The sequence below is a fragment of the Pollachius pollachius genome (assembly GCF_949987615.1).
Source record: "Pollachius pollachius genome assembly, chromosome: 1".
NCBI classification, from domain to species: Eukaryota; Metazoa; Chordata; class Actinopteri; order Gadiformes; family Gadidae; genus Pollachius; species Pollachius pollachius.
In genome coordinates, this window is record NC_136934.1 from 52,316,428 (window position 1) to 52,339,062 (window position 22,635).

Genomic DNA, 22,635 nt, shown 5'->3' on the forward strand with positions numbered 1-22,635 from the left:
CCATCACTCTGTCTCTCCTCTCATCCCTCCCTCATTCTGTCTCTCCTCTCTCATCCCTCCATCACTCTCTCTCCTCTCATCCCTCCATCACTCTGTCTCTCCTCTCATCCCTCCCTCATTCTGTCTCTCCTCTCTCATCCCTCCATCACTCTGACTCTCCTCTCATCACTCCATCATTCTGTCTCTCCTCTACAATCACTCCATCATTCTGTCTCTCCTCTCCCATCACTCCATCATTCTGTCTCTCCTCTCTCCATCATTCTGTCTCTCCTCTCATCCCTCTATCACTCTGTTTCTTCTCTCTCATCCCTCCCTCGTTCTGTCTCTCCTCTCTGATTGGTTCCTTGCCCTGTAGCTCAGGGTTAGTGAGTGTTATAAATAGAGTACCATGGTGTTGTATGAGGTGCATGATGCCCTATCAGACAGTTACTGTGATCAGAACAACACAAATAAAACCAGACTTAACTTGAACTCCTGTTGGGCTCTCTGTGTCTCAGATTCAGATTCAGAGTTTATCTCACTACATCTTAGTGTAAAATACACAAGAGTAAAACAAAGAGTCTTCTCCTCAAAGGTGTTTCATCTTCTCCTCAGCCGGAGGCCGCGGGGGTCAAAGCCCAAGCGACAGGTCAAAGTTCAGCTTGTGGAGGCGGGGCTCAGTGTGCAGGGGTTCCTGTGTGGGCTCCTCCTGGCATCGCTCTACGGCTGCGCCGCCCTCCTCCTCCAGGGGGGGGCGCTGTGGTTCTGTGTCTACAGCACCGCAGCCATAGCGCTGCTAGCCTCCTTCTCCATGGGGCTGTCTGCTAGCACCCGGGCTAACGTGATGCTAATGCTACCCACGCTGCTCTCAGGTCAGGGACTTTACTATCATCTATAACCAGTATCCGACTCCCTAACTCTGCCTGTCTGTCTGACTCCGCCCCACTGTCTGTCTGACTCCGCCCCTCTCTGTCTGACTCCGCCCCAGTCCGTCTGACTCCGCCCCTGTCCGTCTGACTCCGCCCCTGTCTGTCTGACTCCTCCCTATCGGTCTCCAGTCAGGGGCAGGATGTTGCTGGTTTCCTTCGTCCTGCTGCTACTTCTCAGCGGGCCGCTGGCCAACATCCTGCTCAACTTCGAGCGGGCGGCCGACAGCCTGGTGTGTGGGGCGGAGCTAGCCCAGAACCACACCCAGGAAGTGATGTTGCGCTCGGCCGCGCCCCTAATGCGTAAGCCCCGCCCCCTGGCCAGTCTGCTTCGACCAAAACATTGTTTTTCTTATTAACTACTTATACTACTAATGCTGCCACTGCTACTACTATTACTAAAACAACTACGTTTACTACTACTACTACTGCTACTAATACTACTGCTACTACTACTACTTCTACTACAATACTACTACTACTACTACAATACTAATACTACTACTACAATACTACTACTACTACTACTACAATACTACTACTACTACTACTACTACTACTACTAGTGCTATTAATACTACTGCTACTACTACAACTAATACTTCTACTAGTGCTATTAGTACTACTGCTACTACTTATACTACAGCTACTACTACAATACTGCTACTACTACTACAATACTACTACTACAACTACTGCTACAACTACTACTACTACTACTACTAATAATAATATTAATAATAATACTACTACTATTACTTCTACTACTACTAATAATAATAAAAATAATAATAGTACTACTACTAATACTACTGATACTACTTCTACTACTATACCGTCCCAGCGGTCCTTCAGAGCATCAGAGAGCTGACGAGTAACGCTCGCTCCGTCACGGGACGAGTTCACAACTTCATCACGGCACTCACCGACAACACGCGACACATCGGTGAGTTCACCCCTTCATCCAACACACGCCACATCGGTGAGTTCACCACTTCATCACAGACAACACTCTTCACATGGGTGAGTTCAGCCCTTCATCAGAGAACACGTGTCACATGGGTGAGTTCACCCCTTCATCCAACACACGCCACATTGGTGAGTTCACCACTTCATCCAACACACACCACATCGGTGAGTTCACCACTTCATCACAGACAACACACGTCACATGGGTGAGTTCAGCCCTTCATCAGAGAACACGCGTCACATGGGTGAGTTCACCCCTTCATCAGACAACACACGTCACATGGGTGAGTTCACCCCTTCATCAGACAACACACGTCACATGGGTGAGTTCACCACTTCATCAGCCACCACATGGGTGAGTTCACCCCTTCATCAGACAACACGCGTCACATGGTGGAGTTCACCCCTTCATCAGACACCACATGGGTGAGTCCACCACTTCATCTGACACCACATGGGTGAGTTCACCACTTCATCACAGATAACACGCGTCACAACGGTGAGTTCACCACTTCATCTTTCAACATGAGTCACATCAGTGAGTTCATCACTTCATCACAGACAATACGTGTCACATGGGTGAGGTCACCACTTTACCACGTCACATCGGTGAGTTCACCACTTCATCAGACAACACGCATCACATGGGTGAGTTCACCACTTCATCAGACAACACGCGTCACATGGGTGAGTTCACCACTTCATCAGACAAAACGCGTCACATGGGGGAGTTCACCACTTCATCAGGCAAAACAAAACTGAACCAATCACACACATCCTACCACCGTGTGTGATTGGCTCAGAAGTGGCTCCTCCTACCGCCCCCTCGATGACCTCTGACCTCTGAGCCCTGACCTCTGACCCCTGACCCCTGACCTCTGACCTCCGACCCCCAGCTCGGACCCTGAGGAACGTGCTCCACTTCCTGGTGGACATCGGTGACGTGTGCAACGACCGGATGGGCCGGCCGTACAGGAAGTGCATCGCGCTGTTCGACACCGCGCGCGCCGACTGCTCCCGCCTCCTGGGCACCTTCAACTTCCTGTGTGACATCGTGGAAGGGTTCCGCCCCCTCTGCGGGCTGGCGCGCGGTTGGTTGATTCAGATGGTGTCATCGGGGCGGGGATGAAGGGGGGGAAGTGAGGGGGGGTGGGAACAAGGGGTGTGGAGAGAATAACAAGTGGCATGCACACACAATCACACACACACACACACTCACACACAGACACACACACTCACACACTCACACACCCACCCTGCCTCACTCAAGCACTCACACCTACCGAAGCACACCTGATGGCCATCGAGGTGGGATTAATTGCAGAGCAGTTCCCCCTCGTGGACAAACCTGCGTACTACACAAACAAACCCACAGACCACGCTGAAATGTGAGGGCGTGTGTGTGTGTGTGTGTGTGTGTGTGTGTGTGTGTGTGTGTGTGTGTGTGTGTGTGTGTTACAGCCGGTCAGATGTTCTGCGTCATCCCCTCCTACGTCGGCGATCACCTGAAGAAACGCCTCGCTACTCGTAGGTTCTTCATCATCATCATCATCATCATCATCATCATCATCATCATCATCATCATCCTCATCTACAGTCCTGATCTAGAGTCATACATCTAGGGTCATATATCTAGGGTCATAGATTTAGATTCATAGATCTAGAGCCATAGATCTAGAGCCATAGATCCAGAGCCATAGATCCAGAGCCATAGATCCAGAGCCATAGATCCAGAGCCATAGATCCAGGGCCATAGATCCAGGGCCAGAGATCCAGAGCCATAGATCCAGGGCAATAGATCCAGGGCCATAGATCCAGGGCCATAGATCTAGGGCCATACATCCAGAGCCATAGATCTAGAGCCATAGATCCAGAGCCATAGATCTAGAGCCATAGATCCAGAGCCATAGATCCAGAGCCATAGATCCAGAGCCATAGATCCAGAGCCATAGATCCAGAGCCATAGATCCAGAGACATAGATCCAGAGCCATAGATCCTGAGCCATAGATCCAGGGCCATAGATCCAGGGCCAGAGATCCAGAGCCATAGATCCAGGGCAATAGATCCAGGGCCATAGATCCAGGGCCATAGATCTAGGGCCATACATCCAGAGCCATAGATCTAGAGCCATAGATCCAGAGCCATAGATCCAGAGCCATAGATCCAGAGCCATAGATCCAGAGCCATAGATCCAGAGCCATAGATCCAGAGCCATAGATCCAGAGCCATAGATCCAGAGACATAGATCCAGAGCCATAGATCCTGAGCCATAGATCCAGGGCCATAGATCCAGGGCCATAGATCCAGGGCCATAGATCCAGGGCCATAGATCCAGAGCCATAGATCCAGGGCCATAGATCCAGGGCCATAGATCCAGAGCCATAGATCCAGAGCCATAGATCCAGAGCCATAGATCCAGGGCCATAGATCTAGAGCCATAGATCCAGAGCCATAGATCCAGAGCCATAGATCCAGAGCCATAGATCGAGGCCCATAGATCCAGAGCCATAGATCTAGAGCCATAGATCCAGAGCCATAGATCCAGAGCCATAGATCCAGAGCCATAGATCCACAGCCATAGATCCAGAGCCATAGATCCACAGCCATAGATCTAGAGCCATAGATCCAGAGCCATAGATCCAGAGCCATAGATCCAGAGCCATAGATCCAGGGCCATAGATCCAGGGCCAGAGATCCAGGGCCAGAGATCCAGAGCCATAGATCCAGAGCCATAGATCCAGGGCCATAGATCCAGAGCCATAGATCCAGGGCCATAGATCCAGGGCCATAGATCCACAGCCATAGATCCACAGCCATAGATCCACAGCCATAGATCTGGGTCGTGTTCCCCCAGCGGCGGCGGCGGCGTTCGCGCGGCTGAAGGCGGAGTTTGAGTTCAGCGTGAGTGCGGACGTGACCTTTGACCTGGAGGTGAACGGCAGCCAATCGGTGCAGCGGGCCGCCCAGCACCTGCTGAGGGGCGTGGCCCTGGAGGTGGGCCGGCTCCAGGGGTGGGGCCAGCTGCTGTCCTACCTGGGGGTCCTGGTGCTGGCCCTGGCCTACCTCCAGTAGGACCCCCCCGTTTACAGATACACACGTACACAAACCTGCACACACATGTTACCACACATTACCACACAAACACATAACCACACACACACAGACACTAATTACCACATTCACACACTCACACACACACACACAAACATACACACACATAACCACACAAATACACACACTAATTACCACATTCACACACTCACACACACACACACACACACAAACATACACACACATAACCACACAAATACACACACTAATTCACACATTCACACACTCACACACACACACACAAACATACACACTCATATTACCACATTCACACACTCACACACACACACAAACATACACACACATATTACCACATTCACACACTCACACACACACACACAAACATACACACACATAACCACACAAATACACACACTAATTACCACATTCACACACTCACACACACACACACACACACACACACACACAGATGTATATATTATAGATATATATATATATATATATATTATAGATGTATATATTATAAATGCATATATTAAAGATATATATATTATAGCTGATATATTATATATATATATATATTATAGATATATATATTATAGATGTATATGTTATAAATGTATATATTATAGATGTATATATTATATATATATATATATTATAGATATATATATATTATACATGTATATATTATACATGTATATATTATATATATATATATATATATTATAGATATATATATTATAGATATATATATTATACATGTATATATTATAGATGTATATATTATAAATGTATATATTATAGATGTATAAATTATAGATGTATATATTATAGATATATATATTATAGATGTATATGTTATAAATGTATATATTATAGATGTATATATTATAAATGTATATATTATAAATGTATATATTATAGATGTATATATTATAGATATATATATTATAGATGTATATGTTATAAATGTATATATTATAGATGTATATATTATAAATGTATATATTATAAATGTATATATTATAGATGTATATATTATAGATATATATATTATAGATGTATATATTATAAATGTATATATTATAAATGTATATATTATAGATGTATATATTATAGATATATATATTATAGATGTATATATTATAGATGTATATATTATAGATATATATATTATAGATATATATATTATAGATATATATATATTATACATGTATATATTATAGATGTATATATTATATATATATATATATATATTATAGATATATATATATTATAGATATATATATTATACATGTATATATTATAGATGTATATATTATAAATGTATATATTATAGATGTATATATTATAGATATATATATTATAGATGTATATGTTATAAATGTATATATTATAGATGTATATATTATAGATATATATATTATAGATGTACTACAGTAGGTCCACCCGGCGACCACGGTCCTGGTACCTCCCGGTTTCATTAACGGAGCTGTGTGTGTCTGTGTGTGTGTGTGTCTGTGTGCGTGGGTGTGTGTCTGTGTGATTTTGCGTGCGCGGGCGTGGGTGTGTGTTTGCGTGTGTGTGCGTGCGTGTGTGTTTGCGTGTGTGTGTGCAGGGCAGCGAGGTACCGACAGCAGTATCTTCATCAGGATGAGTTTGACAACGTCTTCATCACGGAGCGGTTGGAGGAGGAGGACGAGCGGAGGGCGAGCGGGGGCGGGGCCTCAGTGCTGCCCCTGCAGAGGAGAGAGGGGGGTCGCTATGGCTCCTCAGGTAGAGCTCTGTGTGTGTGAGGGTATAGAAAGGGTGTGTGTGTGTATATAAAGTGTGTGTGTGTGTGTGTGTGTATATAAAGTGTGTGTGTGTGTGTGAGGGTATATAAAGTGTGTGTGTGTGTGTGTGTGTATAAAGGAGTGTGTGTGTGTGTGTGTGTGAATATAAAGTGTGTGTGTGTGTATATAAAGTGTGTGTGTGTGTGTGTGTATATAAAGTGTGTGTGTGTGTGTGAGTGTATATAAAGTGTGTGTGTGTGTGTGTGTGTATATAAAGTGTGTGTGTGTGTATATAAAGTGTGTGTGTGTGTGTGTGTATATAAAGTGTGTGTGTGTGTGTGTGAATATAAAGTGTGTGTGTGTGTGTGTGTATAAAGGAGTGTGTGCGTGTGTGTGTGTATATAAAGTGTGTGTGTGTGTATATAAAGTGTGTGTTTGTGTGTATATAAAGTGTGTGTGTGTGTCTAAAGGAGTGTGTGTGTATATAAAGTTTGTGTGTGTGTCTAAAGGAGTGTGTGTGTATATAAAGTGTGTGTGTGTGTGTATAAAGGAGTGTTTGTGTGTGTGTGTATATAAAGTGTTTGTGTGTGTATAAAGTTTGTGTGTGTGTCTAAAGGAGTGTGTGTGTATATAAAGTGTGTGTGTGTGTATATAAAGTGTGTGTGTGTATATAAAGTGTGTGTGTGTGTCTAAAGGAGTGTGTGTGTACATAAAGTGTGTGTGTGTGTGTGTGTATATAAAGTGTTTGTGTGTGTTAGTGTGTGTGTATATAAAGTGTTTGTGTGTGTGTGTATATAAAGTGTGTGTGTGTGTCTAAAGGAGTGTGTGTGTACATAAAGTGTGTGTGTGTGTGTATAAAGTGTTTGTGTGTGTGTGTGTGTGTGTGTGTGTCCTCAGTGTGGGGGTGTCTGACCCCCCGGGAGCAGCGGGGGGCCGCTCTGCGCCTCCTCTCCTCCCTCCGCCACGCGGCCCCCGGGGCCCTGCTCCTCCTGCTGGACCTCCTGGTCTCCTGGACGCTGCACCTCCTCCTGGAGCAGGGGGGGGAGGGGCTCACCGCCCGGGGTGAGGCCCCCCCACACTGACACACTAACACACTAACACACACACTAACACACACACACACACACACACACACTAACACACACTAACACACACACACTAACACACTAACACACTAACACACTAACACACTAACACACTAACACACACACACACACTAACACACTAACACACTAACACACACACACACACACACACACTAACACACTAACACACTAACACACTAACACACACACTAACACACACACACACTAACACACACACACACACTAACACACTAACACACTAACACACTAACACACTAACACACTAACACACTAACACACTAACACACTAACACACACACTAACACACACACACACTAACACACACACACACACTAACACACTAACACACTAACACACTAACACACTAACACACACACACACACACACTAACACACACACACACTAACACACACACACACACACTAACACAGTAACACAAACACTAACACACTAACACACACACTAACACACACACTAACACACACACTAACACACACACACACTAACACACACTAACACACACACTAACACACACACAAACACAATAACACACACACTAACACACTAACACACACACTAACACACACTAGCACACACACTAACACACACACTAACACACTAACACACACACACACACACTAACACACACACACACTAACACACACACACTAACACACACACACTAACACGCACACACTAACACACACACTAACACACTAACACACACACACACACTAACACACTAACACACACACACACTAACACACACACTAACACACACACACTAACACACACACACACTAACACACACACACACTAACACACACACACACTAACACACACACACACTAACACACTAACACACACTAACACACACTAACACACACTAACACACTAACACACTAACACACTAACACACACACAGTAACACACACACACACACACACAGAAACACACACTAACACACACACACACTAACACACTAACACACACATACACACACACACAAAAACACCCACACACACACTTTATATACACACACACACACACAAACACACACATACACACTAACACACTAACACACGCTAACACACACACACACACACACACACACATACACACTAACACACTAAAACACACTAACACACACACACACACACACTCCATGGCGGACCATGCAGTGATGGTCAACGTCTCTTCAAATCCAGACCTCAGTAATGCTGTTGGGAATAAAGTAATAGTGTTAGGTGAGGTATAAATGGGCCCCAATCTGATCAGAGAGCAGCTCTCTTCCTCTATCTCCTCTCTAACACAAATACACACATACACACGCACAAAGACACACACACACACACACACACACACACACACACACACACACACACACACACACGTACACACACACACACACACGTACACACACACTTCTCCCTTTCTGTATTTTTGTACATTGTTCTCCTTTCCTGTAAGGCACTCTCCCTCTCTCTCCCCCTCCCTTCTCGCTACCGTCTTCACCCTTCCCTCTCTCTCTCTCCCTCTCTCCCCCTGTCTCTCCCCCTCCCCCTCGCCCCCTCTCTCCCCCTCTCTCCCGCTCTCTCCCCCTCCCTTCGCGCTACCGTCCTCACCCTTCCCTCCCGTTTCCCCCCTCTCCCCCCCAGCTCCGGTCCTGGTGGGCGTGGAGGTGAAGGGGGAGGGATACGCGGCGGACATCTTTAGAGACGTGGTGGCCGCCTTCAACGTCCTGCAGACAGGAAACATCACCGTGATGAGCAAGAAGTGCCTGGTGAAGCCTTCCGCCCCCAACTACTCCAGCTACCTCCTGATTGGTAGGATGGGGCCCCGTCCCACAATGCATTGCTCCGGATGCTACCCCGGGTTGGGGTCTGGGGGTGATGGAACCGGTTCACAGCGGTTTGAGTGTAGTGATTCAGAGCAGGAGGTTGACCCAACGCGGTGTGCAGCCTCACCTGCCCCAGAGGCAGCGGGTATGAGCAGCCCTCCTCCACACACCCACCTCCCTCTGGAGAACATCTCTGCCACGTAGGGGCCAGGCCTAGTGGCGCGCTGGTGGTGGACCTGCTGTCTACGGACAGGACAAGGGCGGACACATTGTGGAGCACATCTTTAATAATGATGGCTAAATGTTATCTATACTTCTCCCTCTCCCTCTCTCTATCTCTCTCTCTCTCTCTCTCTCTCTCCCAGGTGTTCTGTATGGTCTCTCTTTGCTGCTCACCGTGACAGGAAGTTACTTCCAGCGCTTCAGACGACTCATCTGTGCTTATTACCACCCTGAACGGGAACAGGTAAACCCATAGTCTCTCTACCCTTCTCTCTCTCTCTCTCTCTCTCTCTCTCTCTCTCTCTTTCTCTCTCTCTCTTGCTCTCACTCTCTCTCTCTCTTTATCTCTCTCCCGCTCACTCCCTCCTTACCTGAGGAATGTAAACACAAAGTCTGTCTTTGAAGACAAACACACACACACACTTACCCACACAGACACACACACACACGAACACACATGAACACACAAAAACACACACATAAACACACACACTTACCGTCTCACACACAGTAGTGAGGTGTCGGTCTGGGCCCTGAGTCAACGAGGGCTCAAGGGTCGTTACCTCCGTCAGATCTCTGATGAGAGGATCTTCCTCCCCCCTGAGGTCACATCCTGGAGGGCCCCCGGGCAGGGCACCGCTGTGGGGGAGGGGTCAGAGTGGCATCCCAACCATCCTGAGAATGGGAACTATGTGGGGGGGGAGGGGGGGAGACACGCCCAGACACGTCGGGCTCCTGATGACCGAGAGGGGCGTCGACGGGAACATAGTGCAGAGGCTAACACAGAGGCTAACATAGCTGTGATGGCTAACATCGTCTACATACCTGTTGTGTACTGCGAGGTACCTGTTGTGTACTGCGAGGTACCTGTTCTGTACTGCGAGGTACCTGTTGTGTACTGCTAGGTACATGTTGTGTACTGCTTTGTACATGTTGTGTACTGCTAGGTACATGTTGTGTACTGCGAGGTACCTGTTGTGTACTGCTAGGTACATGTTGTGTACTGCTTTGTACATGTTGTATACTGCTAGGTACATGTTGTGTACTGCGAGGTACCTGTTGTGTACTGCTAGGTACATGTTGTGTACTGCTAGGTACATGTTGTGTACTGCTTTGTACCTGTTGTGTACTGCGAGGTACCTGTTGTGTACTGCTAGGTACATGTTGTGTACTGCTAGGTACATGTTGTGTACTGCTTTGTACATGTTGTGTACTGCGAGGTACCTGTTGTGTACTGCTAGGTACATGTTGTGTACTGCTTTGTCCACGTTGTGTACTGCTAGGTACCTGTTGTGTACTGCTAGGTGCCTGTTGTGTACTGCTAGGTAGTTGTTGTATACTGCTAGGTACATCCGGTTCAGAACAGATCCTCTGAGATCTGAGATCTTCTCCTCATTAGGAGCGGGTCCTCTTCCTCCACACGCACATCCTGGACCAGAGGAGGATTCTGGGAAACGCGCTGCGGAGCTCGGTAACCAGGGCAACGGACGACAGAGGAGGAGGTGCCAAGGAACAGCTTCTCTCCCTCATCCTCCGGTAACACACCCCCCCGTCCAGAGAACAACTGCTTCAACAAGAATATTACATCTACATAGCACTTTTTATAAAGTATATCTTAAAACCAGAGTCTAGTTTGTGATTGGTTGAAGCGGTGACAGTCACTTCCCCAGGCCCCAAACGGAGCCAATCAGAGTGCGGTCCTGCAGTTCATGTGCTGTGGTTTCATTGTTTGGTTGCGTTCTGCGGGTTCGTCTCTTGAAGGCTACCGGGTGCAGCTCACCTGTCCAGGAGGCTGGGCGGGTCCACCTCCACCTGTCTCACCTGCCTGGAGAAGGGGGCGGGGCCAGATATGGTCACCTGCCCCTCACTGCAATGCAAAGGTAGAGGGCCTGAGACCTGCCCATCATTAGTCACATGGTGCCACGCCAAGGGCGGGAGGAGGAGGGCTCTCGGCCCAAGGCTGCGGGCTCCATTCCAAATGTCCACAGGCCTGAAGGCTAACCCTACCTGCTCTGTAAGGACGGTTCTGAATTCACCGACCACGACAATTGAAGACCCTTGGGTTTTAAGTGTCTGCTAAACGACTTTGTTATCGATAGCAACTCACCATATTTTGGAAAATATAATTAGTATGAAGTTTAATAGATGTTCCTCTTTTGATTGTAAATGTCGAGCGTAGAGGATACAGACTATCCCTGTTGATCCCCGGTGGGTTGAAGCGTTGTGCATTCTCTCTGCCAGCTCAGTACTGCCAGCTCTGCTCCGGGACACTAGGAAGCATCTGTGTGCTGTGCTCACCCCCGCCGACCTCGCCACCGCCCCCGGAGGAGGAGAGGTATGCTGGGGCACCAGAGGGTTCTGGGTTCTACTGCATCGGGTAGGAGGAGAGTAGAACCGGAGGGGAGGGGATACGGGGCAGTAGAAAACAGGGGAGGAGAGGAGAGGGTTCTAGAGCAGAGCACCATGTGAGTGGAACGTGAGATCCTAGTTTTGGTCGTGGTGGATCCCGCTGGGGGAATGTCTCGGTACCCCACGCCTTCAGAGCCTCAGACTGACGCTAACAAGGCTATGAGGAGTTCCTCATACTTCTGCCCCAGACTCAAACATCAGACCCCCGACTCAAACATCTGCCCTGACTCAAACTTCTGCCCCCGACCCAAACTTCGGCCCTGACTCAAACATCTGCCCAAGAACCCAACATCTGCCCCAGACCCAAACTTCTGCCCTGACTCAAACATCTACCTCGGACTCAAACATCTGCCCCCGACCCAAACTTCTGGCATGACTCAAACAAAAGTCTGGCCCTGGGAGCAGAGTGGTGGGTCTCCCAGTTGGTCCGCAGGAGAACACGTTTCAACTGGATTCAACTGGTTTGTGGGGACAGAGACTCCAGCGATGAAGAGTTCTGGGAGCAGAGGATGAGGCCAGACTGCGGCGTCACCATGGAGACCGGACCAACCTCCCTGGAGACCTCCCTGGAGACCACCCAGGGATGTTCTGCGTCTTTCTACGGCAGCTGTAGTATCACCAACATGCCCTGTGATGCCCAGAGCAGGTATCTACTCACCTACATACCTACACACCTGTCTGCCTGTCTGTCTCCCTGCCTGTCTGTCTGTCTGTCTCCCTGCCTGTCTGTCTGTCTGTCTGTCTGCTGCCTGTCTGACTGTCTGTCTCCCTGATTGACTGTCTGTCTGTCTGCTTATCTGTCTGCCTGCTTGTCTGTCTGTCTGTCTGTCTGTCTGTCTGTCTGTCTGTCTGTCTGTCTGTCTAACCCTCCGTCCGTCCGTCCCCAGGGATCCAGACGAATCCAGTTGGGATCAGTCCAGCAGCGACCTCTCCTTCCAGTCCGTCCTCCAGGAGTCCCCTCCTAGGTCCTCTCCTAGGTCGTCTCCTAGGTCCTCCCCCGGCCCCCCCAGACCAGAACCGGTCTGATGGGACGATCCAGGGCTGCCCTGAACCAGTCCAAACCAGAATAAAACGGACTCAGCTGACCTGGTGGTGTTGTTTCATGAGGAGCCAGTACCCACTCACTAGCTACCACGTTGTGTACATGTTGTGTACATGTTGTGTACCGCTACCTACATGTTGTGGTCAAGTTGTGTACATGTTGTGTACCGCTGGCTACGTACATGTTGTGCACTGCTATGTTCAAGTTAGCTTTAGTGACATACTGGTTTCATACTAGCCCCTGGGTCCAACCTGATCATCAGCTAAAGCACACATACACCTACACACACACACACACAGTGACACAGACACACACACACACACACACACACACACACACACACACACACACACACACAGATATATCGGCTATATTTACATGTAACTGGTTTTCTGGACTGGTTTTTCATAGTTTTGCATGTTTTTTCTAATCCTGTGGGACACTGAAGGATTTGCCTAAGTTCCTCTGCTAAAAATCAGTTGTGATCAGACCGGCATCAGAATACAATCTACAGTTCTGTTAGGTTCGACCCAAAACAATGAAGTCGTTCATTGTTTAGGGTCACTGATATAAACCCCTTGTGCTAAACACGATAATGTCAACTGGATAAAGAATGATAAATGAAATAGAAGTTACATAAAAAGTTATAATTAAATAGGCCACAGTGTTATTTTTCTGTATTGGATGAAGAACATTTTCTCTTCGTTTGGCCGTTGAGAAAAGGGCGTGGCAAGGTGGATATCAGCAGCTGAATCTGATATGGACTCTACTTTCAATTGTATGTGTGTGTGTGTGTGTGTGTTTGTTCATGCGTGTGTGTGTGTGTGTCCGTGTGTGTGTTTTTGTGTTTGCGTGTGTGTTCGTGTGTGTGTGTGTGTGTGGGGAGGGGGGGGGGGGGGGAGGGGGGGATGCGCGTGAGTGCGTCTGTGTATGAGTGAGGTTGAGTGCCGTCGCGCGTAAGCGTGCGTGTGTGCGGGGCCACACACACACGCACACCAGAGGAAGGTTACACACGGCGCCTCGTGCGTCGGTTTAACGCTCGTATGACAGCCGTCATGACGTCAAGACCCGCAGCAGCAGATATAACCGCGGGACGTCCGGAGGGGGAACCACTGAACACCGGACGGGACTGCAGGATGGCCGTTAAGGTAAGGTCTCCTTACCGACCACTCCTTAGGTGTCGGTCTCAGAGATAGGGAACTGGTAGCTCTCTGAAAGTGGAGACGTTCTCTAGCCCCTCGGAGGCTCAGCCTACCTGCGGGTGAAGTTGTCTACAGATCAGGTTCAACTCGGTGAACGGAAAAAGTGTTGCAGTGCGTTTAATCCCGTCCAGAAGGCGCCGTGGAGGACGCTGTGGTTTGACCGAACAGCGTTAGTCCGGGACCTCCGGGTGCCTAGACCCAGCCAGTGGTCTATGTTCTGGGGGTTCTCAGACTGGGAGGATCCGGGTGGGACTGGGACGGACTGGGACGGTTAGGGAGGGTCGGGGAGACAGCTGAGGAATGTCAGACTGTATCTCTCACTGTATCTCTCATTGTGTCTCTGACTGTTTCTCTCCTTCGGACCCGTCCCTCTCCGCACTGGTTTTATGTTGCCAATGGAAACTTCTTCAGCTCCGTTTTTATTCGCGCGGTTGAAACTCAACTTTGAATCTTCGGGTGACGCCCATGGCGAAATTATCTGGTTTATTAATGTATAACTTTATAACTTTATAACGTTCAGTCATGTTTCAGAAAGAAACGCAATAGGCTGTACGAGCAGCTGGACACTGGGAGCTGCCCAGTCCAACCACAGTCTTTATACTGGTGGACACTGGAGCTGCCCAGTCCAACCACAGTCTTTATACTGGTGGACCCTGGGAGCTGCCCAGTATAACCACAGTCTTCTACTGGTGAACACTGGGAGCTGCCCAGTACCACCCCAGTATTTACTGGTGTAGCTACCTTGCTGGTTAATGAAGCACCATTCTGGTGAGTTTTGATCGTTAAGGAGGTGATACGATTCCCACCTTTATCTCAGACCAGGTTACCTGGAGGAGGTCTGAGTCATGTGACACCAGACCAACCGCCCATTAAGTCAACACTGACCCTGAGCAAACACAAGCAGAGTGGGAAATACTTTTTCTGGTTTTCCTGAGTCGTAACACAACACTAAACCTGACTGTGTATGTGTGAGTCTGTGGGTGTGTGCGTCTTTGTCTGTCTGTTTGTGTCTGTGTTTGAGTGTTTCTGTGTGAGTGTGTGTCTGTGAGTGTATGTCTGTGTGAGTCTGTATGAGTGGGTTTCTTTGGGATTCTGTGTCCGTGTGTTATGCGTGATTCTGTTGTAAGAGACGCGGATTTGGCGGTTCCTGAGTTGGCCACTAGGTGGCGCCTGGGAATTGATAAAAAAAAAATCGGCTCATGTTAAGGGCAATATTTTTATGATTTTCCGACCTTCCCTGTAACTGATGGATTTCTGAGTCATTCCAATGGAACGTTGTTGTTTTTTAAGAGGAGGGAATTCTTAAGTATGGGAACCAATCAGAGGGAGGGAGCCTCCAGACTGAAGACCAGAAGATCCTTCATTGATCCTGGGGGCGTCAGGGGCGACTGCAGCAGCTGCAGACACACAGAAGATGAGCCTGGTCACAATGACAGCGGAGGAACAGACTAATGTTACATTATCAACAATAGAAAAGATGAGTGGATGGTCTGTCTGGCAGGGATGAGTTTCACTATGGGAGTATTGTCTTTGCTGGGTCAGACCTCGGAGTGATGAGAGTTTCTGTCGGTGCTGCGTCAGTACTCAGTGTGACGTCTGTCTGTGCTGGGTCAGTGCTCAGTGTGACGTCTGTCTGTGCTGGGTCAGTGCTCAGTGTGACGTCTGTCTGTGCTGGCTCAGTGCTCGGAGCAGTGATGAGGTTTTTGTCTGTGCTGGGTCAGTGCTCAAGGTGTTGAGTGTTTCTGTCTGCGCTGCAGTATTCAGAGCAGTGATGAGGTTAACGTCGGTGATGTATGCGCTGCAGTATTCAGAGCAGTGATGAGGTTAACGTCGGTGATGTATGCGCTGCAGTATTCAGAGCAGTGATGAGGTTAACGTCTGTGCTGTCTGCGCTGCAGTATTCAGAGCAGTGATGAGGTTGACGTCTGTGCTGTCTGTGCTGCAGTACTCAGACCTGGAGCTGGCCCTCAACACGCTGGTCAGTGGGTTCTTCTCGGAGGCCAAGGATGGCCGCTCAACGCTGGACACCGCAGAGTTCAAGAACCTGGTGTCCAATCAGCTGCCCACCCTGGCCAAGGTACAGAACAGACCTCCACCTCAATGTACATCCACCTCCTCCAACTCATTCCACCTCCACCTCATCCTCAATGAAGGATGTGGTACTATTCCGTTATTGCAACATGGACCAGTCTTTGAAATCTACACTGCGATGTCTGCCTTTAGTCTACAAACAGAGACAGGCCCGCCATGTTTGTGTTTCATCATATAATCCCATCCGCTGACTGTGCGTGTGTGTGTGTGTGTGTGTGTGTGTGTCTGCCTGCGTGCGTGTCTGTGTGTGTGTGCTGCGTGCGTGTGTGTCAGTGTGTATTCATGTGTGTGTGCGTGTATGTGTGTGTCTGTGTATGTGTGTGTGTCTGTGTCTGTGTCTGTGTGTGTGTGTGTGTGTGAGTGTGTGTGTTTCTGTGTGTGCCTGTCTGCGCGTGTGTCTGTCTGTCTGTCTGTGTGTTTGTGTGTGTGTCTGTGTGTGTGTCTGTCTACGTGTGTGTGTGTCTGTGTGTGTTTCTGTGTGTGCCTGTCTGCGCGTGTGCTGTCTGTCTGTCTGTCTGTCTGTCTGTCTGTCTGTCTGTGTGTTTGTGTGTGTGTCTGTGTCTGTGTCTGTGTGTGTGTGTGAGTGTGTGTGTTTCTGTGTGTGCCTGTCTGCGCGTGTGCTGTCTGTCTGTCTGTCTGTCTGTCTGTGTGTTTGTGTGTGTGTCTGTGTCTGTCTACGTGTGTCTGTGTGTGTGTCTGTGTGTCTGTGTGTGTGTGTGTGTGTCTGTGTGTGTGTGTTTGTGTCTGTCTACGTGTGTCTGTGTGTGCGAGTGTGTGTGTCTGTGTGTCTGTGTCTGTGTGTGTGTGTGTGTGGCTGCGCGTGTGTCTGTGTGTGTGAGTGTGTCTGCGCGTGTCTGTGTGTGTGTGTGTGTGTCTGTGTGTGTGTGTGTGTGTGTGTGTGTGTGTGTCCCCAGACTGTGGGGGAGGAGGGGGGCCTCCAGACGATCCTGAAGCAGATGGGCGTGGAGGAGGGGCAGGACATCACCTTCGAGAACTTCTGGGCGCTGGTCCAGAAGCAGGCCTCAGACCAGTTCACCACCGGTCCCGACAAGAAGATGATGTGTGGCTGCAGCATCTCCTGAGGTCCCGCCTCTGCCTCTTCCTACCCCCCCGGGGGCCGTCGCAGAGACCGGGCAGGGGATTGGGGGGGACCGGGTCCTGGGGAGACCCCGGGGCCGAGGCTGGACGGGGGACCGGGGCAACGCCAGGACCAGCGAGGACGGATCCCAGACTCCGAGTGTTGGTCTGATAACGTGAGCGCTCTGAGCCACAACGCTCTCCGCCTTCTAATAAATCATGTTTTGCAGAAGTTGACCTCAGTGTGTTGATTTGAATTATGATTATTTTTCATTTTGAATTAATTATGATTATTGAAGGATTTAGAACCACTCCTCTGCTACAGTGGTGGGTTACGCTCAAATCAAACACACTACAGAGACACAATACACACACCAGGCACGGCGTTATGGGTGGGCCTGACGGGCTAGGGCCACCCACTCTTCAACAGGCCCACCCAAAACTTTTCTTGAAAAAATAAATAAAAATCTTCTGCAATGCTTTATTTTTTCAATGCAGCAAAACCTTGTTGATATTGATGCTTGATCCGATTTGCGTTAAAGGGCTGTTATCTTCGTGGATGACCGTGAATTGGCGGTAGGCTATTGTATTAGTTATTATCTCGTAGTAGCCTAGGCTATAATGGAATGCATCTTCTTTGTATAATAAGCCAAGCTCAGTCTGTTGCTAAGGATATCGAAATATTGTTGAAAACTTAAAACAATTAAACAGAATTAAATAGCCGGCCTCTTTTTATACGAGCATAACTAAACTATGTAAGAATTATTTGATTCCTGACCACTTGTACAGTCTATAGGCCTGGGATCTATAGAGTGACGCGCTAAAGCACAGCCAGGAATGGTGCGTAATGGAGATTCCAAAGCGCTCTTCTTTGGTCAGAACCGATTTTTTACACTCCCGGACCCTACACACACTGGTGTTTTTTTTTATTTATGTAAATGCAATTACGCTCCGCGGTACAAGAGGGGATGAGGGGTGGGGGGTGGGGGGTGGGGGGGGGCTTGGGTAGAGGTGTTGCTGCGTTGTCTCTACAACAGAGACAATAACGCAGCGATATCAACAGAAGCAGTTCTAACTGGAGAGACGGTGAAATCCGCGAGCTGCTGACCATCATGGGAGAGAAGGTGATGCAGTCGCATTTAACAAAGACGTTGAAAGATGGCGCGATCTACGAGAAAGACGCTGAGGAACGTTCGTGCCAAGCCGGACCGAACCGTCTTGGCAGTACTGTAAAAAGGCCTAAGGAGCGATCGCGGATAGGTCCGTCTTATGCACCGAAACTTTTTAAAATGCAACAAAATATTTAGAGAATCAAGCTAATATGCACAGATAATATAACAGTATATTAGTCAGTCATTTGTATTAGGTTAAACAAGGATTTGATAACGTTTTTAATTTAAGGATCACCCACAATTGCCCATCCACAACTGGAATCCTGGCGCCGTGCCTGACACACACACACGCACGCACGCGCACACGCACGCACGCACACACACAGGTGATAACCACCTCCTGGGAAGGTGGAAATGGTCATATGATAATCTGGGAATTGAAATAGGCTAGTGTCAAAACTTTGTTTATTACAAAATAAATGACGGATCCCTAATGTATAGCAGAGACGTGCGGTGAGGTCCGTGGCAGGTGAGGCACTGACTTTTTCAGAGTCAGATTTACAAATATATGAACCCAATTGTTATAATTGAATCATTATCTTCCATGTTTGCAGTCAGAAATGTTTTTTTTTAATAAACAAACTGATGCAGTGCACTTGACCGCTTAAAATAAGTTAACGGAAGCATCCTGTAAACACTGTGGGCTCACGCATACGCCCCCTTCAGTGAGGCAGAGGTACTGTCTGCCTCATTTCATGCTTTTTCAGCGCGGTTTTATGTCAGATCATACTGGGTTGAGCGCATGCGCTCTACCCAGTTTGTGAGGGATTGCGCAATCCTCGGTGAGACAGCACTGCTCGCGGCCTCAGCCATTCAGCCATTTTGATAGTAAAAATTATCTAAATTATTGGAATCGTACATTAATTACATTTAGACCACAGATCAGTAGACAAATACCAATATACAATATTTTTCTTAATTTTATGATAATTCGTTTTATCTTTTCATGATGGAAAAGAAAAAACCTGACTGCACGTCACTGATGTATAGACATGCAGAATCTGATCGTTAGCAGGTTGTGCTGCTTGCCACCACTAGAGGGACATATTTTCACAATTACATTCAGGGCGGTTAGCAGACAAGAATATATCTCTGTCGGTAAAGTAAGGATGTTCATAGAACCAAGTGCCAAGCACTAAGAATCACTCGGTTAACCCATTCCCAACTTTATACAACAAAGATAGCAAGGATAAAATGCAACACGATGCTAAGTACTATTTTTAAGGCCATCTCCTGCTATGAGTCTGAGAACTCAGTAGGGCTAATCCCAAAATGAATATTGTTCCACCATGTATGGAGATGTTTTGATGAAACCACGTCACCTGCCAGTTGGACACACAGCAGACGAGGTGTAAATCTCCCAGCTTTCTTGCAGCATTTCTCGGAGGAACGCCCCTTTTTGGTCGGTCCCGGTATTTCTGAGAGTAGAGTGCGTTCAGAAAAGCTGACCGTACAACTCGACAAAGAAAGTTGCTCATTATTTTCTTTGTATTTGTACCACGCTGGGCATTTCAATGTAGATTTGAAATACTCTTACACACTGGATTACAGTGCTACTTTACTCTTTGTTCACCAATTAATGCATTGCACAGTGTTGCTGTGTGTGCAATACAATGTAAAGTTGTGTTGTTTGTCTTTGAGCTGGTTTGCTAAAGAGGCTAATGTAGCTAACAATAACAATGACTAGCAAATGACATGACACAATCCCAAAGACAAACGGGAACGCTACAAGCCAGTAAATGACGTCGCGCTAGAGCAGGGCGGACGTGCCGGTGTACCATACAAATGGATAGAACCACGAGAGGACAACCGCGGCTGGTTCCATCAATCACTGTCCACTGTCCACTGTCCGGCAGATAGTATCCATGGAAACGACATTGAACCCTGGAAGACCTTCTCCCACACACACCCATTTGTCAAGTCAGACAGCGGCAGCTCACAGGGGTCAATCAGGCGAAGCTTTCCCTTTAGGGCGGCTCTCTAGAGCAAAACAACACGCACACTCCATGACATGATTGGTCCACTCTCCTGACCTCAGCTCCGCCCACTTCACGTCACTTCACTTCACGGAGCGTCAGGTCACTTTAGAGATGTTTCCCCCCCGATTGTCTCGGACTACCAACCCTGAGAACCTTCAAGGGGGGGATTGGCCACTCCAGCTTCAGGAGGCACAAACCTCTGGCTCGGACGAGGAATCCGCAGGGGGTCAGCTGACTGCTGTAGAGAGGGAGCAGTGTGGTTGTGATCGAAGTCTGGGGACAGGGGAGCTAAACAACAGAAAGCCCTCTCAGGGGCTCCTTCCTTTATTGTGGCCATCATAAAGCCCCCGTCTCCTCCTATCCGGATGGGGGAGTCAGCTCTACCTGGGGTTAGCTCACTAACCGGTTCACCAGAGCAGCAGAAGGTGAATGAGTAACACGTGGATGACCCTCAGAATGTAGGCGTTCGTTGACTCTGCTCTTGCCACACTTGTTTCATTCACGTAGGCAAGGTCACGATTAAACTTCCCTGAAACCTATTTTAATTTCTCCCAATCGTCTTGTCTTTGACCAGCTTACTACAGCAACGGTTTAATACGATCTGGTTCAGGCAGACCCCCAAGAGTGCCGAGAAGGACTGCACACGGTGCTATTCTACACAAGTCGTATAGATAGCTGAATCTGAGAGAGTGATCCTCTATGGCCATGACTAATGAGGACCGTTAGGACAGAATGACGGCTCATCAAACTAAACCAGAATACAGAATTCCACAAGTCATCCACGGTCTCGTAACGCAGCCACACGTATACTGAGACAAAGTGTATGCATCTCACTCTTTCAGGGCAAGGAATAAAGTTTAAATAATAAAAATGGATAACAGATAAATAAATATGAGGTTATTATAATGGCAGTACGTATGTTAGAAATATAGTTTTCCTCTAACTTGGTCATGTGAACCACACAACAGAAACCCCAGATTATCTATATCATCTTGTCTATATCCTCTTTTGTCTGGGTTCACAAACGCCCATACATAGTCGTTCATTAGCAGCTAGACACCGGGTACTAGCCTAGCGCGTTCCCTCTATCCCCTTATATGGCGTCTACTGATGGTATATTCCACCCCCCCTCTTTGATACAAACAATATCACTTAACATAAACTTACATTCATACACGATGGGCCTCGGACATTAGACTTCTTTTGGAGAGAGAAACACGGCTGCATACTGCTAATGTTATAACTATCCTCTATCTATCCAGTGTCATAACTATCCTCTATCCATAGTGTTATAACTATCCTCTATCCATAGGGTTATAACTATCCTCTATCCATAGTGTTATAACTATCCTCTATCCAGTGTTATAACTATCCTCTATCCATAGTGTTATAACTATCCTCTATCCATAGGGTTATAACTATCCTCTATCCATAGTGTTATAACTATCCTCTATCCATAGTGTTATAACTATCCTCTATCCATAGTGTTATAATTATCCTCTATCCAGTGTTATAACTATCCCATGTCCATACTGTTGTAACTATCCTCTTCCTCGGTCGTCCATCCTCATCCATCCATGTTCCTATAGACGAGGAGCACCAAGATGTTAACAGCGTCTGATTCATCTGCATCTACAAATATATGGTCCTAATGTTAGCTTTAATACCTTGTGCTCCAATAAGGCAGAGAACCAATCAATGTACGTGATCTCAATGATCCTGAGAAGAGCCATGGGTTAAACAGACTGCTGACTCAGAGACCCCCCCCCC

General features: G+C 47.6%; 1 protein-coding gene across 1 annotated transcript; it reads left to right on the forward strand.

Annotated features, from left to right (window-relative positions):
• The first annotated feature begins 14,295 nt into the window (after nucleotides 1-14,295).
• s100v1 (S100 calcium binding protein V1) lies at nucleotides 14,296-18,051 on the forward strand. Its single transcript, XM_079756164.1, has 3 exons — nucleotides 14,296-14,492; nucleotides 16,492-16,623; nucleotides 17,552-18,051. The coding sequence occupies exons 1-3, from the start codon at nucleotides 14,388-14,390 to the stop codon at nucleotides 17,717-17,719; spliced, it is 405 nt and encodes a 134-aa protein (XP_079612290.1). The 5' UTR covers nucleotides 14,296-14,387; the 3' UTR covers nucleotides 17,720-18,051.
• The last annotated feature ends 4,584 nt before the right edge of the window (nucleotides 18,052-22,635 follow it).

What these genes read in the sequence shown, in the direction of transcription:
- s100v1 (XM_079756164.1), top strand. Translation starts at nt 14,388, where the DNA reads ATGACAGCCGTCATGACGTCAAGACCCGCAGCAGCAGATATAACCGCG. An exon ending in ACTGCAGGATGGCCGTTAAG is followed by an intron (nt 14,493 to 16,491) that starts GTAAGGTCTCCT and finishes TCTGTGCTGCAG; the next exon opens with TACTCAGACCTGGAGCTGGC. An exon ending in AGCTGCCCACCCTGGCCAAG is followed by an intron (nt 16,624 to 17,551) that starts GTACAGAACAGA and finishes GTGTGTCCCCAG; the next exon opens with ACTGTGGGGGAGGAGGGGGG.